Source organism: Pogona vitticeps, chromosome 13 (genome assembly GCF_051106095.1).
Source record: "Pogona vitticeps strain Pit_001003342236 chromosome 13, PviZW2.1, whole genome shotgun sequence".
NCBI lineage: Eukaryota > Metazoa > Chordata > Lepidosauria > Squamata > Agamidae > Pogona > Pogona vitticeps.
This window is the reverse complement of record NC_135795.1, coordinates 16,782,066-16,806,419: the sequence shown is the minus strand read 5'-3', so window position 1 is coordinate 16,806,419 and position 24,354 is coordinate 16,782,066. Positions and strand designations below refer to the sequence as shown.

Here is a 24,354-nt window from a genome sequence, read left to right as displayed (position 1 = left end):
GGGAAAGTGTTCTGTGGTGATCAAGCAATTCTACAATAAAGCTGAGTTATTGCTTCGGAATTAGAAATCCTAACTTGTGTGCTTGCTATTCTATGTGCCAAACTTTCCATTCTTTTATCTGGAGAACTGGCATAAAAGTTCTTTATCAAGTACTTTGGTTGATTAATGTGACCATTTTTCCTCCAGATGTAAAAGGTGTGTTTGATATATGTACGAAGGAAGGTTAGATACTTAATAACACAATTGCTGTGAGAAAAATAGTCATGATAAAAACAAGAATTCAGAGTTCAGAATGTTTGTGGTTATTATAGTTGATTCAGACTGGAATCTTGCAGAGAATTTACATGTACATTTTGTTTAATGAACATTAATACCTGTGGACTAGTTAGTATAACTTATAAATTGCTGATTTAAGCTTAACGCAAAAAACAAAATTGGAGAGAAAAAATAAGGGAAGAAAAAAAAATTCCTGTAGTTTAAATGGATCTTACAGAACAGCAAGACTTATTATGGATCATTTTGTATTATTTTAAGAATGCTGAAGTGGGACTGGTAAAATTAAGCTGCTAGATGGGTTGAGTTTGGAGAATTATTTTCTCACTGTGCCACTTGAATTGTAAAGACATTCAAATATCCCACAAGTTTAGATCAGGAACAGGCAGTCATGCTGGCCTTAAAGTGTTACTGAATTCCCAACTGTTGTCAGCTTAAGTCAAATACTGAGTTATCAGGGATAATTGCAGTTGTCCAACTACCTTGGGGAATAGACAATTGTCTGCCCTTGAATTAGATTATTAGAATGATCAGTTGAGTCCAATATCATGGATAAGTATACTCGGGGGATGTTAGATAATGTATTAAGGAAAATGTCAATTTTATACAGTTTTTCATCCTGACTTGCAATTCTGTCAAGACGCCATGTCTGAGCAATCAAACTTGCAAGTGAAGCACAAGTAAAGCTCCCAAAGTCTAATGACAAAAAGATGAATGACAAAATGAAAGTAAGCTAATTTACAGCTTACAAACTGAAGGAAGCTTGTACTAGAGTAAACAGATGTCTTTTTAGGGTGCTTTGCCTGCATGATCTGCTGACTGTTCTGTATAGTCTAAATTGATTTAAATCAGGTCTGGAGTTAAAGATTCTTTGTTAAAGAATTTGACTGACTGAATTTAACTGGGAATTGCTGTGTAAACTATTTCTTTGTCTTGGCAAAGACAGAAGACCAGCTTCCTGGTATTTTTTACAGAGGTCTGACTACTGCAAAGTTAATTTCAGCTCACCAGCATCAAATGTAGGCCTCCAATATGCACTCCACTAAGGTTTTCAGCTGAGATACTGTAGGTCCTAAAACTTCTAGGTTCTCAACCTGATGCCCTCAAGATCTTTTGAGCCCCAGCATGCATGATACATGGTCAAAATACTTAATGGTGGTAGCCCAGAAATTCTGAAGGGTACGAGGTTTTTGTTTTTTTTGGGGGGGGGCGAGGGAGAGAGAGATGTGTTCTAATTATTGTAGAAGGTTTTGCCTTATGTTTCTTGCACAGAATATAACTGACATATTTTCTTTTTGCACACTAGAATTGTTGCAGTTTTGTGTATTTTAAATTTTTTTTTCTTGTAAGCTAGACAGCAAAAGTGCTCAAAGTTGTTGGTAGCAGCATTTTAACAAGTAAGAATTGTTGGGTGGGATATTGTAGATGATGTATCAGGAAATCGTATCCTAGAGAGGAGAAGATATTGCCAGTGTGGAATTATTTGTCTATTAATTTGAATGTTGATATCAACCAATAAAAATGGGTACAAAGAGATAATTAGGGTAACTGGTTCGTAGGCATCAGTTTCATTGGATGGCTCCGCTGAATCGTTTCCTAAGAGAGAGGGAACAAAACAAAACAAAACAGAAAAAATACTAGTGGATTTATTCTGTAACTGCCTTTTATACATGCTGGTAATTCTCAATCATTTGAGAGGACCCAGGGGCAAACTTTACATATTTGCTTATAGGATACAGCATGCAAACTGTTCATAATTAAGTTATATAAAACTTTTATGTCTTTTTCTCCATAGTTCAGAAACATCTGATGTGTATGTAGGCTTTATTTTTTAAAGAAACACATTATTCGGTAGTTTCAAAGAAAAATGTTAGAACCGGAATGTCTTTGATATCAGTGGAAGTTTTGCCACAGGCTTCATGAAACCAGAATTCTATTACAGAGTTCACTGAGCCTGGAGCATCTTCTATTTTCCATTATATGACTACATTCTACATTCTGTTTCAAGGGGACCTTAAAAATTTGAGTTCGCTCATCCTATTGCTCCCTACCCCAGAATAAAGATGTGAGACCAAGATTATGGATTAAACATGGGCCACACTTTATTGAATAAACAGTATTGCCAGTCCTTTGGCAAAGGGGGGGGGGGTCCTGCTGTAGTGCAGAATTAGGTTTAAGCATGGAGGTCCCCTCCCGACCCCCTAATAAACCAATGGGCGAGTCTCTGGCCCCAAGTTCTCGCTGCCGTAAAGACAGCGCTAATCCGGCCAGTCTAAATTTGACCACCCCTGGACCTCAAGCCACCCTCTCCTTGTCCCTCTCCTTGTGGACTGTTGGTCCAGGTGTCGCTCCAGCGCATTTCCCCCCCTAAGCACCGTAATCGCACGATCCACAATGCTGGGAGTTCAGATGAGCTATACCTTACCTGAGATAGCTATGGGACTCACAAAAAAAACTGTTTTATCTGCACTACCCACCACAGCATAGGGACTAGCCATGCTAAGTCCCATGCCTGCCATCAAGCTTATCAAGCTCCAAAAGCAGGCCCCCGCTGATGTCTTCTAGGAAGACATCCAAACCAGCATTGGACAGTTGTACTCCCTCTGGCCGAAAAAATTCAGGCCTATCCAAGCGGATCCTCTGGTGACCAATCACCGATCCAAGGCCGCTGCAGACAGCTCTGCAGACCTCCCTATTAACAGTCCTCCGGGAAGTGTTAATGGGTGGTCTGCACGTTTGCACACACCCCTTTCCCAGTAATAACCAAGAAAATAATCAAAATTACTTAAGTCCCCCAACCCAAGTAAAGAATCACAAAATAATTAACGGAATGAAATTCCCAGCAAACCCAGGGAGGGAGCCAGTGCTACCCCCCTATTCCAATCTCCGCTCTGTGCCGGTCTCAAAGCCAACAATGCAGTTCAAGTCAACCAAACAACCATACTCCTTCTCCCACAGTTGCCATTGAAGGAAGAGGAAGAGGAGAGGGGGTAACGGCCCTTAAATAACCTGCCTTTCCCCCCCTCCCAGGAAGTGCTGTTGCGAGATTTGAGAGGTCTCGTGATTTCCGGGGACGGAGGCAAAGATGAGCCGCGCCACCAAAGCGTGGCCCAGCCATGGCTCCAACATTCTTTAAATTTCTACAACTGCTACACCATGTTTTTAGATCTTGAACTTTCTGTTATTTAGCCTAGGATTTCATACATCTGTAACTTGATAATTTTCTTTTCAGGTTCCTATCCGAAGGTTATGCTGCTGTTGCTCCATAGCTCAGGGAGAGAAAAGAGACAATTCAAGTCTAGTCAGGTCAACATGTGTGGATAAGCTACAGGGCACACAGGAGGTATCTGAGGGTAGTATGAGGTCTGTGGGGTTCTAGATGTGTTTCTGAACAAGCTTTCTGCCAAGGAAACCTAGCAGAATTTCACCAGCATTCATCCAACATAACTGTTCCTACTCTAAGTTGTATTAGCACATGATTACTTTGAGCAACTAGCCACTTCAAGTGGACATGGGAAGAAGCTTTGTTTCTTCAGACTTAGGCAGCTGTTCCAGAACAGTGATAAATACAATCTTGTAAATGTCCACTTGCCTGCTCATGTTGACAGATGAAAAAAGGACCACACAAAACATGTGAAATTATTTCAGTTATTGTGACCAGTCCTTTGTGTGTGTGTGTGTGTGTGTGTGTGTGTGTGTGTGTGTGTGTGTGTGTGTGTGTGTGTGTGTGTGTGTGTGTGTGTGTGTGTGTGTGTGTGTGTGTGTGTGTGTGTAAATAACAGCTAGATGGGTAAACTGAAATGGAGAATTCAGAGAATTAAAAAAAATCCTGCATGGAAGCCATGAAAAGCGGTATGCTCCAGGCCTCCAAGCTGTACAACCTCCTGAAATAAACTTAAATTCAACCAGTTTTTCAGGCTGTGAACAAGATAATAAAGGGGATACTTGGAATTTTTACAGTTTGCTCCTGTCAGCTGTGAATTTCAAAATAAGAAATCCACTAGGATCCAAAAGCCAGTGTTTAGGTAATATTTTTAAAATCCCGGCTACCAGCAATGAACCAGACTTTATATGTTTACTTGCCTTGTTTGGAAGAATTCTGCTCTTTATCTGAAAAAAAAAGTGTTTCTTTTGTCTTTGGAATATTAATGATGACTGAATATCTTATGCTGCTTTGCAATCTAGTTTCTTTAAATTTAAACAGGGAATTTAAATTCAGATCTATTGATGTAATTAAACTTTTTAATGGGTTTAAAACAGTTTAATTACAGTTTGAAGAGTATCATAATGGTAACAATTCAATTTAAAACAGTTTAATAATGGTAACAGTATTTTCTGCAAATATGAAGGTCCAAGTTAAGTGAAATAAAATAATCCCTTTTAAACTTCACTTCATATTCAGCACTCATCTATGATGAAATTTGTAATATAGTAAACAGAATAATTTATTTATGTTGTAAAACTGTGTGTTATTTCCATATGATATGCATTGTATTTTTAATTTAAAATGTGTTAATATAAATTGAAAATTAAAAATTATTGGTATAGTTTTGTCATCTGCACACATTCGGTATATTTCTAAGGTTATTCAGCAAAGTTCTGTAAAAAGGAACTGACAAAAAATGACCGAGAAAAGATATAGCTAGGTTTGAGTAACAGATTTAGCTCTGAGACTTCATGCATTATACAATGGCCCTAGGAGGGGCTGTGCTTTAGTGGTAGAGCACAAGCTTTGCATAGTCAATGTCCCAGCTTCAGTCCCTAGCATCTCAAAGTAAAGTTAGGAAAAAAATTCTGCCAGAGTCTGTGGACAGTCATTTTCATTTGGTGTCTGCATCTAGCCAGTGTCAATGTTTGATGGATTAAAGTTCTGACTCCATATAAACTAGTGTCCTATGTTCCTCTGTTGGGAACTAGGCATGGCATCTGTTCAGCTTTGTAGTGTAAGTTTGTCTGGTACTTCCAAAAACTGCAAATCAAATGTTTGGAAAGGATATGATGCGTCATCTTCCCAAATGATTTGTCTCCTTGAATAGCATTGCATACAACTTTCTTTGAAATGTTCCCAAACTACCAGAACTTGTTTAGCATGCAGCACAGGGAACTGTGGCTTAGCAAGAGTATTTTGCTGCCCTAAAATTGGAGTCCTGTGTATGCTTAACTTGGCAAGTAAGCTGTATTACATATTTTGGGACATCTGAAAAAATCACCATATGATTGTGCTCTAAAATGTAGGCATGCTTCCTGCTGCAAAGAGAATTGGATGGTTGGCTGTTGATAGAATGAGGCCAGTTTGCTACCTTGTGCAAAATGCCCACTTCACTTTCATTTTGAAAGGTTCATGTACAACTATCTTGTATTCATATCTGACTTATGAATATTTCTGCAGCCAAGGTAAAAACTGAGGATTTGGTGTGCAAAGATTTTAGTTTTGTCTGTTATCTGTAATAAAATAATCCATGGAAATACATGTCCAAATCTCACTATCGCAGTTTTAGATGAAAAAATCCAGACAATACTTTCCATCTGTTCAGAATACTAGAGTCAGAGAGGGATCCAATGATTGTGGACCATGTAGTGGTGGTACATTTTGAATGCCAGCTTTCATCATCCCAGTGCCAGTACTTATGTCCTCATCAGGAATCTAACAATGTAAAGCAGGCTTAATTGAGTCTTGATTGCCCGTTCAAGAGCAAGGCATCCTTAAATACTTACATCATAACAAGGACATCTCAAAACAATATATTGTGCCTGGGAAAATTAATTGTTCCCCATACCACTGCTAGCTGCTCTGAAGATTCCAGCTAAGCTCAGAAGGAACAAGGCAGCTTCAGGGCCCTGACAGTGTACTTGTCTCAGCTGATTTTGTGCTAGTGCTTTGATGCCCCAAGCGGCCTTGAATCTCTTTATTAGAAAAAGGTGGGATATAGATAAAATTAGTGATTTTTCTTCTACAAAAGATACAGCTACTTAAAATGGCTACCATGGCAATTTTTGGAAAAAAACAGGAGAAATCTTAATGAGCCTATTTTATGATACTATAGCAAAAGAATGATTGTATCCATCTTGTATCTGCTAAGAAAAAAAGCAGATTGGGTGTGGACACTTTGTGTGGACGATGGTAGCGAAAGTGTTAAACTATTCATACCCTCCCTGCCCCCATCATCTCTGCAATTTGAAACCTTCTGTATCTGCTTTGTGCTATGGAGGAAAACCCCTGAAACAGTAATTTTAGAGTGGATTTGATAGAATCTCCCAACCCCAGTTGATAGTAAAATCCGAAGAAGAATGCACAGACTTGAGGAAAATTCTGTTGGTACATTATTATGGACATTCTGTGGCCCAATGTAGGGTAGCTCATCCCTCCACTTGGATGCATTTTAATTTTACAGGTCTACCTTGTTGTATGTTTCATATAGGGAGAACTATGGTAATTATAAGCATAAACTTGATGAGGACACTCATAAACTTCACTAGATCCTATTCTCAATTTGACAGGGTATTGTGCAGATAAATATTGCTCTATGATATTTCTTCCTCTCTAAGTTGTGTCTTTTTATGATTGAATCTACAGTTCCTGCTTGTGCTTTTCCATCATGGAATCTGGTTACTAGTTTTGATCTACAGGTTGATATAATTTAAAAAATATATCTGACATTTGCACACTATTAAAAACTGTCTCATTCAAACAGTTTTTGTAGTTTTATGACCATCTGGTTAAAGACAATGTTGAAAGACACATTAATCGTGCTGTTCTGAAGAATGTTTTGTTCAAAGCTGCTATCAAAATTCTTTATTTATCCTGAGATATGCCCTGCTGTGATAATCATTTCATCCAGGCTTACTTTTATAACTTTCTAAGGAGAATTTAATGAACTGATTTAATTCTTGTGAACATGAGAAGCAGATGAATATTGCACCAAATATACTGGAGGGTATAAGAGACAAGTATGTCTGAGATTAGAATTTCAAATACAAATTTCTACTGAGCTGAATATGTATCATACAGTCCAATGATCTGTATACTACTTTTATTAGAAAATGCACAACCCCAGAATCCAACCACTTGAATACACTGTAGTAAATGTAGTAGTAAAGTCCCATTATTTAAGAAAACATTATTTATATAATTTGTGTGCCAGATATGTGACAACGAAGAATATAAATTGTGACTTTTCAACTGGTGGTAATTGACCAGTGTATTTACACTATTGCTCATATGTGAGTGTGCGTACAAAATAGGATTCTGGTTATAGCATTCTCAATTGAAGCCAAAGGTTGGGAGTCCAATTTCCCACTGTGTCTCCTTGAGAGGGGTTGGACTCGATGATCTATAAGGTCCCTTCCAGTTCTACAGTTAAAAGTTATTATTATAGTTGTCATCTCCCACTGAAAATATACTCACCAGAGAACAGTAGCATTATTTGTTTCATTTAAATCCACAAAGGAGCTCTAACTGGAGTATTTATCTCCTTTTGCAAACACTATAATTTTAACCCTTTGCAATTTATTGCGTGTAGCAGCAGTGAGCAACTTTGGTTCATATAGTGGAACTTTGAAGACCTCACAGATCACAAAAAACTCTCTACAAATGATACTAACTAACTAAGTAAGTAAGTAAATAAATAAATGAATCCAAACTTCTCTTCTCCAAAACAAATGAAAAGATTGATATTTGGGAATGTTAAGCAGTAGCAAATGAGTGGGGGAGTTGTTGTGACCTGCCAAAAGGTAAATCATTGCTCCTGGACGTTTATGGGAGAGGCAATTTCCTCCTCCTCCTCCTCCTCTTGTTTTATGCTCTACAGTGCAGAGTTGTTGACTGCTTTGAAGCCATTTCTTGAACTTTGTGTCCAAGCAATGTGAATGTGGGGTTCCACAGTCCTCCATTCTGTCAGTTCAATTTATACCAATCAGTTATTTGCAGATTTCATACTGTACAGCTGGAAAAGCTCTCAGAACATCTTGTACGTCAGTCATAATAATGAAAATGACAAGAACATTCCTGCCCTCATGCTGGCACACTAAGAAGAAGAAAAAAAGGGGACACAAGTTCTTAATGTTACAAAATTTCTTGGCTTGGGTAAAAAGCTGTTGGGAAGAAGCAAAGCCAAAGACCTAGTGATCTCAGCTTTATAAACCGTGGTTTATGAAGCAAGGAAAGAACATTCTTATGAGCAAGACACAGTCACAGAGTAATTAGCCTTTTGTTCTCAAGTGTAGGGATATAAAAGATCCCAAGATATTCTGTACAGATGCCTGAGAATGCAACCTAAAGAAAACTGGATTCACTTCTCAGTGATGTAATAATTGTTAGACTCTTTTCTACAATGATTTCTTCCTTTCCTTTCCTTTCCTTTCCTTTCCTTTCCTTTCCTTTCCTTTCCTTTCCTTTCCTTTCCTTTCCTTTCCTTTCCTTTCCTTTCCTTTCCTTTCCTTCCCTTCCCTTCCCTTCCCTTCCCTTCCTTCCTTCCTTCCTTCCTTCCTTCCTTCCTTCCTTCCTTCCTTCTTTCCTTCCTTCCTTCCTTCCTTCCTTCCTTCCTTCCTTCCTTCCTTCCTTCCTTCCTTCCTTCCTTCCTTTCTTCCTTCCTTTCTTTCTTTCTTTCTTTCTTTCTTTCTTTTTGCACTCTCCATGAAAGGGTTGTGCTGGAGCCTGAGGAAGTGGGTTTTCTCCATAAAAGCTTGATATTTGTTTGATCATTCTGGGGTCACACAAAAGGGATCAACCACTCTTGCATTTGTTTACCACTCTTGTAAGTTCCTCTTCTTTCAGCATTTCAACCCTGCTCAAAGAAAACCATATTTCCAAAACTGAAGTTTCTAATAAAGAATTGAACCTATGATCAAACCATGGATTTAGCTGCCAGTTAGTAAAGCCATAGCTTGTCCTTTAGGGTAAAATTGGAAACTGTAGTTTACTTTAACCACAGTTGAAGCACCAGAAGCCAACATAGGCATTCTGAGAGAACATTGTGCAGGTCCTGTGATCATTTGCTTTATCAATGAACTATATTGAATTGAATTTATTATGGTAAAAACCCAGCACCAAACAAACTGTACAGTATGCAGTATGTGAACAAACTATATGAAACTGGGATTGTTTTGTCCTAGTGTTCACTACCTACTATATTATGGTGGCTCTAATTTATTTTCCAACTATTCTTATGAAAACATACATAACAATTCAAGCTATTTCATTATGATTAGTTTTGATAATATTTTTCCTCTCCTGTTTCAGATGATGTTGCGCCCTATTTCAAGACAGAACCAGGTTTGCCCCAGATTCATCTAGAAGGGAATCGTCTTGTGCTCACATGCTTGGCAGAAGGAAGCTGGCCGTTGGAATTTAAGTGGTTGCATAATGACATTGAAACCACTGCCTTCTCCAGTGAATACAAGTAAATGACTTCTAGAATGTAGATTTCATTTATAGTATTGAGTACTGTATTGAGATGATATTCTCATTTTTATGTCAGCAATCACAAAAAACACAGGTGAAATTCCTGTATAATAAAACTTCAGACTGTGGGAGTATCTTACTAGACTCTTTAAGGCATTTCTATTACTTTTGTGTGTTTAGTACAGGCACTCTTTTATGAATGAAAAAAATTATTTTTGTACAGTATGGAAAATTATATACTGAAACATTAAAGATGTACTGTAGACATGAAGATCTGGATTTCTTAATCAGGATTAAAATTTGGCCCTGAATCTATCAGGGGTCCACCAAATCAGTACAAACTGAATAGTGCTGTTTCCAAATAGTGGATCTGAAGGCCAGACAGAATACAATAGCAGTTGGCCTTCTCTTATATCTTTAGCTTATTTCAGTTGCTGCCTCCCATACACATGCCAAGGCATAGTCTAAAGGAAAGGAAACTTAGCTGCTCTTTTAGAATTGCTATTGAGGATTAGAAAGTCAATAATATATCATGGATTGCATAGGAAAGAAGAAATCAGTAGGGTCATTGTGCCTGCTTCTTCATTCCTTCTTCAGTGCACAATTTAGTTTCATTGCTGATGAATTGTTGGTGTCTGATTACTTTGAATACTCAAAAAGCACTTAGTATCATGAGTTACATGCTACCGAATGTGGTGTTCTCTGTGTGAGATACAGTCATTATTTAAGGAGAAATATTGAAAGGTTTAAATCAGTGATATTAACAAACTTGAGGAGTAGTGGAAGAATTTAGATGGGCTTGGCTAAGGAAAACTGGAGTTGATAGAAATGTAGAAGGCAAGTATACTAGAAGACAGGAGAGATATGTTCTATGCTTGAAGAATTGAATGGAAATTATTATACATTCAAAAACTTCCATGACATATTACTGCATAATATTTATAATAGAAAACCAAACAGTAGTAGTATTGCCACCATAGCAAAATATACTTAAATGCTGTTTGACATAATCACAGTTTGACAAAATATAATACATAAGTTCCTTGGGTAGTGATGAAAAGCATATTTTGTTTATGGTTTGATTAAATTGTTTTGACCCTTGAAGCATTTGTTTTCTCACACAGAAAGTGTGTAGAAAACTAATCAAAATTCACAATAATGTTTGAATAAATATGTTACCATATGAATATTTCAGGTCTATTATTTATTTTTAATTGCATGCCACAAACTAAGATGCATTTGGCATGTTTTTGTATTTATATGCAGGGAATTGCATTTATTCATTAGGATGAAATCATTGCAGACAAAAGTGTGTTTATTTTTTGTTGAAGAATACTGGGCTAAATTCAGCTTGCATTTTGTAGGCAAGCACCCTGGTCAAACATCTGGGGTTTTACTATATAAACATAAGCTGATGCAAACTCTTGAGCAAGCTAAGAGTGCTGGCATTGGCCAAGCTCCAGAGGTGCTCTTTGTTATCAAACCATAATGAATTCAGGACTTTATTTCCCTCACTCGCCTTCTGCAGCCATTTATTGTTCCAATAATCTATAATAGTGAGATTAATAAATCTTCAGAACAGTTTTTAAGCTCTGGACTGCAGGAAGAAACACAAGCTCAAACAGAAGCAGTAGGATGCAGTAGACGCACACCATTGGATCCCACCCTTAATTGGGAGGTCATCTGCCACCAGGTCCTGTACAGCATGTTCACAGAAATAATACCAAAGTCTTTAGTGTGTATACGTTTCATTGTGTTTACTCCACACTGATTGATTGATTTGATCTGATATGATTTGTATCCCATCTTTCCCCCAGAAATTTTACTGTATAACTTAAAAACAAGTACAAATTTCAAAATACATTATAAGTCCATTAATTATCAGTTAATGTAATCAACTTCATCTTTGTGTTTAAAAGCAGAATACAGTTGAAAACCACTTACCTGCTGCAGGCATATCCCATTAACTTGTTGCAGGTAAAATAATTAGAGTTCAGCAGCTGAAAATTAAAACGTTTCTTCAAAACTCCCAACCCTTGGCAGTCAGATAGTTTTCAAAGGCCTGCTAAACAAGAAGCATTTTATATGCTGGCAAAAGATGAAGAGATGGCCAGTCTAGCCTCCCTATGCAAAGAATTCCATAATCTGGGCGTGGCCATGGGAATAGCCCTTTCTTATGTCCTCACCAAGTGTGCCTGTGAAAGTGGTGGGACTTTGAGATCTGTGAGCATTTTTTATAATGCCATAATCTGAATTTGGCAGCTGTTCTTCAGATCATGAGTTTTGGGGCAAACGGGGGGGGGGGATGCAAAGATTTAACTGACACTTCCCTTATTGAGATACTAGCCATCTTTTCTCTTGAGTTTCTTGAGCAGTCGTTTTCTTTTAGGCTCTTCCACTCCCAACAAAATTGTCGATTTTCCTAAATTACTTGCACAGAACTGCATAAACTTTAGGTGTTCTTCTGGCATTCGGACAATGAAAATATCTCTTTTTCCCTTGCATGCAAAATAATTCCTCAGTTATTGGGAAGACTAGAATATTTGAGGAAAAGTCATAATTTATTTCATAGAATAACTACAACACACACAGAGAAAGAGATGCATGTGTTACACTGGCGTGGAAATTGAATTCAATAGAGTGACATAAATGTACTGTTAAAAGAAACCAGAAAGTTTTTCTGACTGCTGGCTCTGTTCAGCATACTGATCGGAGTAAAATGAAAATGAAATTGTTTTAACTATAGAGCATGGCAATCTGCAAGAACAAACATGAGAATACAGACATTGGTAGTTTTAATGTATTTGCTGTCCTCTGAAGATGCCGGCCACAGAGACTGGCGAAATGTTAGGAAGAACCGCCTTCAGAACACGGCCAAGAAGCCCGAAAAACCCACAACAACCACTTGGTAGTTTTATTTAAAAAAATTCCAGTTCTTCAGCAGTCTTTGTACACTGTTTGGGAAAAGAGGAGAAAAAGTGGAAGACAGAACTGTCTGGATCATGAAAGACTGTTAGAAAAGGGCAGCCATAGTCACTCTGATGAATACCTTTTAGTCAGCTCTGCAGTATATGGTGCATCTTTGTTCATTACTTTCAGTTGATTATGCTATATAACTCTATTTTTAAAGTTCTTAGAAGTAGAGATCTTATTTTACTGAACATCTTTCCAATATCATGATTTAGGTTTCTGTTTTGCCTTTTCTCGCCATAGGGCAAGAATTTGGGTTTCCTGTTTTATAGATGAAGGAATATTGAGTGCTGTAAAATATCCAAATATCTCTATATAATTCTAGGCCAATAACTAGAATTAATTATATCCATAAAAAGGTTTTAAAGATGCAGTACTAAGTAATTCATCTTAATGTTTCCTGCATACACCATTTCATATCTCACAGCATAGCACTGTTTATAAACGAGAACTGACAATCAAGGGGATAGGAAACAATATGAAAATTAGTATATCACCGTGAAAAGTTTGAATATGACTTTAGTTTTGAGCAGTTGTTATTGATTCTTTCAAGTGTGAAGAGAGCTAGAGAATACGTACTAGAATAAAGTACATATTATAACTGCTGTGTCTCTTTATGTCTTACAGGTATGTTATCCCATCCTTGCAAAGATCTGATGCTGGTTTTTACCAGTGTGTTGTGAGGAACAGAATGGGGGCGCTCTTGCAAAGGAAATCAGAAGTTCAAGTGGCATGTATGTGTGAATGGCAATTATTCTGAAATTTCTTAATAAAGTCCCTACTCATGTATGCAAATATTATAACTGCTCTTATTTTCATTAGCCCAGATGTTTCTATTATTTTTCAAAAGAGATGTGTTCCATATCCTAGACCTGTCAGTTCATGCTAGGCTATAGCTGGCAAAATCCCAGAGTAGTTGCCATGCTCTGTAAGAACAGTGGTGCTGGAGTACAGTATTATTTGAAGGAATAGAGACCCCCCCCCTTGCATCCTTACTGCAGAATTTGAACTCTAGAGTTTCTTTCACTTGGGATAAATAGACTCACTCCGTCATTATTTGAAATTGCTGGTCTTATATAGTCACTGTTTCTTTGTAATGTTGAAATTTATAAATGATTAACACAAGTAATTGTTATGTATACAGTTTTGTAAGCTGAAGACCACCTACATGAGTAGACATACTATAGTATGAAGAATTTGAGGAGTTGCTGAACACACCATAAAGGAAATGTCAGGTTAAAATTCAGTTTCCGCACTTATGAAAATGAATGGGTTGGTTGGCAGCCAAACCACCATACAGTCCAAGTCTCTGTAAACAAATGGTTAAAAACACAAATTTCACTTAGATCTTTGCACTGAGTTTCTTAATTGCAGATCCCATCATGTGTGTCTTGAATTATAAAATATATCTGTTTCCATAAAAGCTTATTTACTTTTATTTTTTAACAGTCTTTGGAAGTGGTTTCCATGTGGTCTTTGAACCAACCAACCAAACATAACATACATTGATATATCAGTGTACATACTTAGGTTGTGAATTTGTTTGTGACGGTTCCTTAAAACCTCTAATAGGTAGTGAATAAATATTTTAAATGATAAATATAATTTATACATCGTTTCTGCCCACCTCTCTTTCCATGAAGATCATTTAAGATATCTCACAATGTGAATTCGATTCATCTTGCAGAATAGTAAAGTGGAGTCCCTCTAGTCCTCTCTTCTTCTGAACTGCATTGTACGAGTAACACAGGGCCAGGCTTCGCATTTTATGTGAGATCTAGGACATCTTCTTGAAAGTGTATAGAAAGTTTATTGCTGGAGCAGTGGCACCTGGAGAGGGAGGCATAAGCCTTTTCCCTTGTCTGATCTTCATAGTGTCAATCATTTCTCCCAAGCTGATGTTAATCCTGCTGGGGGAAATGGGTAAAGGTTCTCCAAGAGAATTTAGAACTTTCTTGATTGTAAATTAACAACAGCAATAATAAGGATATGCACTCATGGATCTCCTGATAACATACAGTTTGAATTTAATCTCTCTTGTCGTGATGCCATTACATACAATGTGATTCTTTGCACTATGTAGCTCTTAGGTTTTCTGTGTTTGTTAGATTAAAACTGAAGATTTTTTCAGTAAGTTGTGCCAGCAATTTGATCATTCAAGCTTTGGTAATTTTTGTGGCAAAAGCTGCTTAGGCAGCTTGAATCTGGTTTACTGCTTTGCTGGTACCTTTTCCATATCATTATCTTTTTGTGTAGAAAATAAATAGAAGTCTTTCAAGTAACATGAAGTTTCATTATTTGTTTATACGCTACACGTCTTTGTCTCAGACTTTGGTTATTGTTCCTCAGGGCACTTAACTGGAAGGTCAGCAACAGTGGCTGTCATTTGATAAATGGCAGGAAGATGAAGTGGGTGAATGGAATTCTTGATTAGACATGACCATTTGCAAGGAAGTGATTAAATAGGGAAGAGAGGTATCATGAGGGAAAACGTGCTGGAATTATTTTTCTGCAGTTTAATATTAGCATCAAGAATAATAGTATGCAATGCTGTACAAATTGCCTGAGCAGCTATTAACTCTTCCAGTTACCCATTATTTAATGTCTCTTTTGCAGATATTCTGCAACACCCACTGGCTTAAAAAATTGATTGAATGGTGGAATATTTCAGTGTCTGAATTATTTGACCAACAGCAGGCAGGGTTGTTTCAGACATAATTATGTTGTTGTTGTTGTTGTTATGGGCCATCAATCTGCCTCTGACCTATGGCGATCCTGTGAATGAGAGGTCTCCAGCATGTCTTATCCTCAACAGCATTGCTCAACTCTTCCCAGCTTAAGTCAGTTCTCTGTGTGATTTAGAATGGCAGCTTTTCGGAATTCTGAATTATCTGTACTGTAGATGGAAAGCTTCCCCAAATACAGAGAGGCCTCCAGTAAAAACAGTTGGCCTCTAACCAATGACAACAGAAGCAGGCAGTGATAGTATGTTTGTTCCCACTCCCCTTCCTTGAATATGGAGTAGAGATGGGGATAAGTCACTATTTCAAGCCAAAAGCCTTTGAGAATACATTCAACTGTGGAACAATTGAAGTTGTTTCTTACATGTAGCTGTGACCACTGTAAACCTGCCAGCTACAGAGTAGTGGTGGTAAACGTATACCTAAGGAGCCCAATCTGACATTTATAGTTTATCAGTATGATCCATCAAGAAATCAGGGATGGAATGTTTTAACCCCCCTTCCCCTTTGTCATACAGAAGGAGGAGATTAAAAGTAAATGGAATTCCTGATTGAGCCTACTAGTACTGTACTCATATGATTGTAAATCTTCACATCTCGTCATAGTGAGGACAAGGAATTATATCATTCTTCTTGTCACCTAGAAAAACTGTCCTCAATTTTATTGAAACCTCAAAATATTCCTTGCATTTGCAAAGGAAAAGTAAGGATAGCTTTTTGGACTGAAATTAGAAATATTATTGAGGAAGAATGCAAAAATAAAATTCCTGTAGTAGAAAAGAAAAATCTAGATGGATGATGGAAGGAATACTTGAAATTGTAAAGGATGGTCAAGAAGCAAAATTAAAAGGTGATAGAAATAGGGTCAGAACCCTGAATGCAAGTTGAAGCAAGCAACGTACAGGTTTAAACTGTGTGATGGCAGCCATGTATTAATTTCTTTTAAGCTCTGGTGATTTGCAATTTCAGGTGCAGTAATTTGCAAATTATTTTGCTTCAGATTCAAAATATATATGAGAAGCATCACAGAGTTAATTTTTTAGATAACCTTTATAGTAAAAAAATTTATATAGTGAATTGTAAATTAATGCAAACAACAACAAACAGAAGCTATTATTAAAAGTCTTAATTAGAAAATATCCAAATTGTGAAAGTTATGTAACAACAAGGTTAATTAGAATGACTTGCTTAGTTCAGTTCTCTTTTTTTTAAGGTAATGTTTTGAATTTATAAACAAAGGATGTGGGTGGCAATTATTTTATAACATGGAAAAAAGTCATGCTGGTGATTAAAGCCTAAGTTAAAACAGTGACTTGATTTTCCAGTCCACTTCAGGGTCTGGTTAATTCTTTTGCAAGACCATCAGTTTCTGCTTTCCTCTGCAGCTCAGTCGATGGAGCTGACTCTTTTTATTCCTCATCCCTATCCCCATTTCAATTTCCGTGTCATATAGGACATTGCCTGGAATGAGCTATACATACAGATTTTTTTCTGAATGACAAATAGAAGTAGTGTCAATATTTTTTCTTATACAAATGGATTTTAATCAGCTCCTGAATCTTAAACTTTCTCTAGTGTAATCAACGGCTGCACAGTTCACAATCTTTTCTGTTCACATTCTCTCCAGTTGCTTTACACATCATGTTTCCTGATGTCATGTTTTTGGCTCTAGCCCGATTTCCCAATTTCTAATCATGAAACGTGGAACTGACTGACTCTCCTCCCCACCCTCTTCAAATTTGGTAAATACTGGATTTGAGATATAAGAGTAATAGCCCCCCCTGAAACAGGTACCCCCATAAAAGTGCCCTTTAGCCAGCATATGTCCCAAATCCAGTCTTTTCCAGACTTGTAGAGGTGAGGAGGAAAGTCACTGGAAAATTTGCTGTGAATTTGGTGTTTTTAACTCATGTAGGAGCTGTTCTACCACTCCTGGAAATCCCAAATCACATGAACCATAGAATCATAGAAAAGTAAAGTTGGAAGGGGCCTACAAGGCCATCAAGTCCAATCCCCTCAATGCTCAATGCAGGCATACAATCAAAGCACATCTGCCAGGTGATTATCTAAGTTTTTCTTGAATGCCTCCAGTGTTGGAGCACTCACCAACTCCCAAAGTAACTGGTTCCACTGTTGTACTGCTCTGGGAAGTTTTTCCTGATACTCAACCAAAATCTGGCTTCCTTTAACTTGAGGCCATTGTTGCATGTGCTGCACTCTGGGGATGACTGAGAACAGATGTTGCCCCTTCTCTGTATGATAGCCTTTCAAATATTTGAAAAGTACTATCACATCACCCCTCAGCCTTCTTTTCTCAAGGCTAAACATGCCAAGTTCTTTCAGCCTTTCCTCATTAGGCTTGGTTTCTGCGCCCCTGATCATCCTTGTCACCCTCTGAATTTGTTCCAGTTTGTTAGCATCTTTCTTTAAGTGTGGTGTCCAAATCACATGAACATGAAACAGTTTGTGATTCATGAATCGTGATGAACCAAAAACCATCATGAACTGCTGTTTTGCTGGTTCATGCCTATCTATATTCACTACCCATATTCTAACCCAAAAATCCACAATTTGACTTTGATGTGCAGTCTGTCATGTGTATTTCGTAACTGAAAGTAGAGACAGGCATGAACTGCCAGTTTGGTGCTTGAGGTACACAGATGTTCCCTGGCTTCCTAGCCCTTCTCTCGTGGGTACCCACTCAAGGGCAGCAGTGCAGCTTCCCACTCCTACCTCCTCTGCTAAGCAGCCACACAGAGGCAGTACAGCCACACCGCTGCCTCTGAGCAAGTGCCCACCAGAGGAGGCAGGGCTGGGAAGACAGAAAATCCATGGAACAGCTGTGCACCTGAATTGCTGAACCACCAACCAGCAATTCGTGCCGATCTCTAACTGAAAGCTCCTTTTGGGGCAGCTTTGTCTTAATACACCGGTTTGACAGATTTCATTAATTATTATAGTACATGGGAGTGGCATTATTAATTAGAACTCACAAATATGATCACATCATACTAATACTGAAAGTTCTTCGATGGGTTACCAGTCATTTTTCTTGGGTACAGTTCCGTTGCAAGGTGTTGATGCTTATACCAACTTTCCCAAACTGTTCCCCTCAGGGTGCCTCCCATCATTTCCATTGACAGCATGACCAGCCCTGGAAGGTACCAGACCAGGAAAGACTGACTGATAAAACTAACCATACCCTTACTTGCCCACATGCAAGAATCAGGCACATTATTAAGATGTTTGTTTACAGATGCCTTAGGAATCATTTATTCCCTGTTATATAATGTAAAAATACCTTTCAGAAGTTAATATGTTATTCACTATGCCAATTTTCAATTGGCGAAAAAAGGCAATTGCCAACCCAGAGGAAAGCAAACATGCATGAGTGCTGACACAGACATTTCTTAGGTGTTCTGGAGTCACTGGGCTTTGCTTCATGCCTCACTACTCACCCTCAAACCTGCACTCATCAGCACTACTAAAACGTCTGCTACATCTCATGGCTTAATTATTCCAATCCCAATGACTACTATAAAACACAGTTATTATCCTCTGTGACCCCTAAAAATAACAACATTGCTTAAGAAAGGAAACTTCTGGGTTTCTTAGTGTAACTTTTCTTTGCAGACATGGGGAATTTCCAGGACATGGAACAGAGGAAGACGGTATCCCAAGGGCAAGCTGCAGTCCTGAACTTCCCATATATCACAAGCAACCCTAGACCACAAGTGACTTGGTTTAGAGATGGGCACAAGATTATCCCAAGCAGCAGAATGTAAGTTAAAATTAATCATTGTTTGAAATATGACTAATTGCTCTTGATAATGCAGCTTACATTTTAAGTACCTAATTAAGGTTTAAAGATAATAAAGTGCACTAATGTGTTCCTTATTTGAGATAGATGGCTGTTCCAAGGCTGGTTCTAAAACCTTTGGCAAAATAACTTTGGATATGATAATGATTTGATCTGTCCTTGCAGCAGCATCTGGATTCCTGCCTCCTTTTGGCATGTTTTTTAGAAAAACACATTGCTATCCGTGGATTGCCTTCCAACACCAGTTGAGGGGGAAAAGGAGTAAGAGTATAATAGATTCATGTTATGCTTTGCGTGTTTTCTTTTAACATTCAATTAGCCAGTGTGGAAACAGAAAGATGGGCTAAGCAGGCCTTTGTTTTTTTCCCCCATGGCTTTTCTCATACTTCAGGTCTACTTCAGGTTGACATATTGTAGTCGAGGATTTCGCCATATCTTTGTAGAAGTCTGAAAAGTACAATTCTTCCCTCTATTTTTTACTTCTGTACAAATGCCTGCACATATGTGGTTACCCCATTCTCTGCAACTCATCTCAGCGCTATTTGCAGTCCTACCAATAACTGCCTGATCAAAAACAGGTTTACTCCCAGTTAACACTTGTCAGACTTGCTATGTTCCTGCTAAAATATGCCAGATGTGAAGATAACAAGGAACTGATATTTATTTCAGAGGGTCTATAACATGGTTCTACATCAATAAAGTGTTTTTGCCTTTGTCAAATTACTGTTTCTGCATACTCAGAAATAATTATTATTAGTCAACATTTTGTAATTTTTGGTATCACTGAGTGAATGGAAATTCTAAAATTAAAGAAATGATAACATGGGGAAGTACTGCATATAGATGTAATTTATGGTGCAATCCATAATCTCTACCTGGAAGTAATTCTTACTATATTCGTCCAGTGTGGTTTGCTGCCAAATAATAGGGTTGCAATCTTAAACATCAGCGTGTTCTCCATTCATTTTCTGATTAGATCTTTATGGGTTGCTCATTTCATTCAACAGGATTTCAGGATTTTTCTATTTGATCAATATAATTAATATACAAGATTAATATATAAACTCCCTTTCAACTAGAAAGCCTATAGTATGGACCTCTGAAACACAAATATGATTTTGGAGCCCTTTCTTTTGCTCCAGTTATAGTGGGGACCTTTTGGTCCATGCTTTGGCCATCTTTCACATAAACCACTGCAATCTCTTTCTCTCTGATCTTCTGTTGCCTCACTTTGAACTGCTCACATCCAACAGTTTGCCAAAATCATTCACAGTTCTTGCATTGCTCTTAGCATGTGAACTCCTATGATTTGTACAACAACTTTGTTTCCTTGACACAGTGCATGCTTTTTGTCAGTGCAAATCCCTGCTCCAGTATTTGTCTCCATACTTCTCTATTCTTATATCTAATTGTTTAATCTAGAAAGAGACTGGATTTTGAGGGAAAGGATGCAATGAATACTCACAAAATGCCCTGTCCCCTGTGATTTTTTTGAGTATTACTATGTAAAGGTTTCTGCCAAAACTCCCTGCTGAGACTTTCTCCTTGAGCAAATTTTTCTGTCTTTTATTGGAAAGGAGAATCTGGACATCTTTCCCTTTATTTTATTTCCCTTTATTTTATTTTATTAACTCTGTTTGACCCTGCATTTGGTTCACTTTTTCACATTTGGATTGGATTCTAGTGGCTGGAGACATGATTATCTCAGATCTGCCTCTAGACCTGTCTAATCAGCTTTACCTACTCACTGGTAGAATATTTCTGCTGTGACCATTAATGTACATTTGTCTTTCCCCCTGGGATTTTGCCCTTTCCTGGACAGCCTTCACTTGGTGTGGCAGTCCAGACAAGGCAGATTTATGTGTAAATTTATGTCTGACTTTTTTTCTAGAGGGCTTGCTAAAACCAAAGCTAGACATAGCATCTTCTTTTTTCAGACTTGAGGAATTTTTTACATTAACTATGCATTACTACATTTTGTTTCATTGGGTAGATACGGAGACATTTCTTTCTGATCAAAATACTAAGTATCAAAGCAGTGGAAATCAGAACAGGGTTATAAAGGTTTCCATTACTGCAGAAACTTAAAGGTTAGCATGAAAATGTATCAAAATATGAAAATATATAATTCTCCAATGGTATGAAATTCATGTAATTTGCCCTTTCTGGCAATTCATTGCCACTAACCTTGAAGATTTGAACTAGTTGGAGCTCATTAATTTATATTTCAATCAGCATTTTCAGCAGGTTTTCCTGCTTATGTTTGTCAATGTTTTTTGCTGAGAAAGGGTGGCCACCTTTGTTTCCAATAGGCTCTGTGTCATTAATAGCTCTGAAATAATCATAGACGTGCTATCTCTACTTTCTGTCACATTTTAAATTGCAAATTAGGAACTATAAATTTAGATATTTAACATTCATGTCCTAATCACAGGTATGGAAACCATGGTGAAAGAAAATGCATCATATTTTTTTCATAATTCTTGTTTTTCTTTACTCTTATGACTACTTCTGGGAACTTAAGATGGCTTCTAGTTGTACTGGAGACACCCTGAGCTTGTGATAATCAGGGAAAATAGACCAATTTCTTATTAGTGGGTTATTACGTTAAGAATTGTCAGTAATTTAGGCTGGAACAAAAAAATTATGATTCAGTGGAGATATAACTTTTCATCTTTGTTCACTAGTCAAAAAGCATATTCTGCTGTGTGTATGAAACTGGAGTAACTTTTAAAAGGGAGTTTTCCTCTAAAGGAAAAGCAAATAATTTCTTTTGGATGTGCAGAATTGTAAATTAAGTTTTTTTAATCACAAAGTTTTGAAATAAACAGCATCAAATCCATACATGGTTTCCTATGTTTTGGGATAAATACTGACCTCAAATAACCAGCACAATCCCCTTCTCACTCTGATGCTTTCCCCATCCAATCTGCAGTTTTAAATGATTTTAAAATCTCAGCAAGAAATAGGCCGTACTAGGTAATGCCATCCTAATTCAAAGGTACATTGCTCGTAGGGGGTTAAAGATTAGACATAAGTTTCTGCTGCAAACTGATCCCCCTTCTGCCAGCTGATTTCAGAGATTTGGTGAAAGAAGGATCTACAGGAAGAACTGTTCAACTGGCTAAAATTTCCAGCAGAAGAAACCCCAAAAAGGGGCATAGAAAAAGGAAGGGCAAAAGAGGATCTGAGTTACAGTGTGCCTAATCCAAATCTCCTCTAGCCCTGGGCCATAAGCACAATGTCGGCAGATAGGCTAGGACAGTGGTGGCAAACCTTTTTGAGCCCGAGTGCCCAGACTCCAACACAAAACCAACTTATTTGTTTCAAAGTGCCAACACTGCAATTAAAACCGAATACTGATGTTTTCATTTAGAAAAAACAACTGCCTTTGCACTGCAAGGGTTAAATGCTTGGTTCCCTCCCCCCATTGGCAGTATTAACAAAGAAATACTTACATATCCTCCAATTCCCCATTGGGCTAGACCAGTCATGGTCGCCATGGCACCTCTCCAATGGACCACTGCACCAGCAGAGGGGAGTGCTGGAATCCAGGATTGGAGGATGGGTAAGTATTTCTCGATGGTGACTTATGGTGCATGTTCCCACAGAAAGGGCTCTGTGTGCCAGCTGTGGCACACGTGCCATTGGTTCGCCATCACTGGGCTAGGACAAGGACCGTTGTAAGTAATTTCCAAAAGCTGGAGGCTGGGATGAATTTGGCACAGCTTCAGTTAGTCTAGTGTCAACTTAGTTAAATGTGTATTTGGTCAAGAAAGAAAGAGCAAAATCCTGTTTGCATAAGTTTGTGCTGCATAACTCAGATTGGTCACTGGAAGCATTTAATTTGAGGTAATAAAAGTTTTGTAAACGCTTCCTTTTAAGTTCCAAGGCTCTCTAGGGCTCCCTTTAATTAGGTGGTATATAAATTAAGCAAACAAAATAAATACATTTGAGACCTTTGGGAGAGAGGAGAGCCTTTAATAGTTAAAAAAAAAACACACACACCACCAGATCACATCTAATCATCCCAGTCGTGGTGGCTGTGATCTGGCAGTGATGTTTTACTATCAAGGCTCTCCCCTGCCACCACCCCCCCAGGCTTCCAAATGCTTCACCAGGGCAAAGGCTTCTCCAGGAGCCTTAGTGACCCTTAGAACCTAAATAGAAGGGGATAGGAAGCTTTTAATTATCTTAAATTAAATGTTTCCAGTGCCCAATTCAAGTTACAGGGTGCAAAGTTACACAGCAAGACTTTGCCCAATGTGTCTCAATAAACTCTGCTTGTGACTTCTGTGCTTTTCTATAAATACACTTAAAAACAAACTCTTCCTTAACCATGCAAAACTAAATGCCTTCAGCAAATCAATATGCTACACTGTGGAGGCAAAGTGACTGAAAACAAGCTGCAAATCAAGCTTTTGAATTTATTTAGCAGATTTTTGTATTAAACGGTTCTGAAGTACTTATAATTAATTATGCCATCAAGTACCTTGGTGGTCCTTTCTCTAGGAAGACAACGCTCACATGAGATCCTTAATAGTTCTTCTGACGCATGCTGTGCTTCAAATGCTGTTGCTCAAGGCTCCCTTGGTGCTTGCTGGGGTGGTATTCTGAAGAATGGAGATCATGTTAACTCTCTTCAATACCTTCTCCAAACGGTATTGGAATGCTGCTGCTGGCTATCGTTAGGTCTAAGGCATACTGTACTTTCAATTCCCTTTTGATCTGTCTGCATTAAATGTCATGCACTGCTTTTCTCTTTTTTGTGCTTGTTGATTTTGTTGAGGGCTTTCTGATATACCAGCTGTTGCAAATATTGCCCCTATTCAACTGTGATATGGTGCCATACAACTTCTGTGCCAGGAATGTAGTAATCCAATTTACTGTTAATTTTGATATCTTCATTATATGTTATCACATTAAGCTCTAGAAGCTGTAGCATCATTTGGTGTTATTTGCTGTATCACACTCTTGGATTTAAAGGTGGCATGGAAAGAGACAACAACAACAAAAACACACACCTCTCACAAGAACACACACTTCACAATCAATATGGGAGTCATGTTGCTATTTATCTTAAATGTCTATTCCAAAGGGAGAGGCCAGCTGTGTGTGTTTTTTTTTAAAGGAACATTTCCTTCTAGCAG

At 37.9% G+C, this 24,354-nt stretch overlaps 1 protein-coding gene across 5 annotated transcripts in view; it reads left to right on the top strand.

The window, feature by feature from the left end:
- Window positions 1-24,354, top strand: part of SDK1 (sidekick cell adhesion molecule 1) — a 574,835-nt gene that overhangs the window by 122,828 nt on the left and 427,653 nt on the right. For all 5 annotated transcript variants that reach the window (XM_020802390.3, XM_020802389.3, XM_020802388.3 and 2 more), the window contains exons 2-4: window positions 9,512-9,671; window positions 13,271-13,377; window positions 19,018-19,165. In XM_020802390.3, coding sequence (XP_020658049.3) covers window positions 9,512-9,671; window positions 13,271-13,377; window positions 19,018-19,165 — 415 coding nt within the window. The remainder of the gene's footprint in view (window positions 1-9,511; window positions 9,672-13,270; window positions 13,378-19,017; window positions 19,166-24,354) is intronic.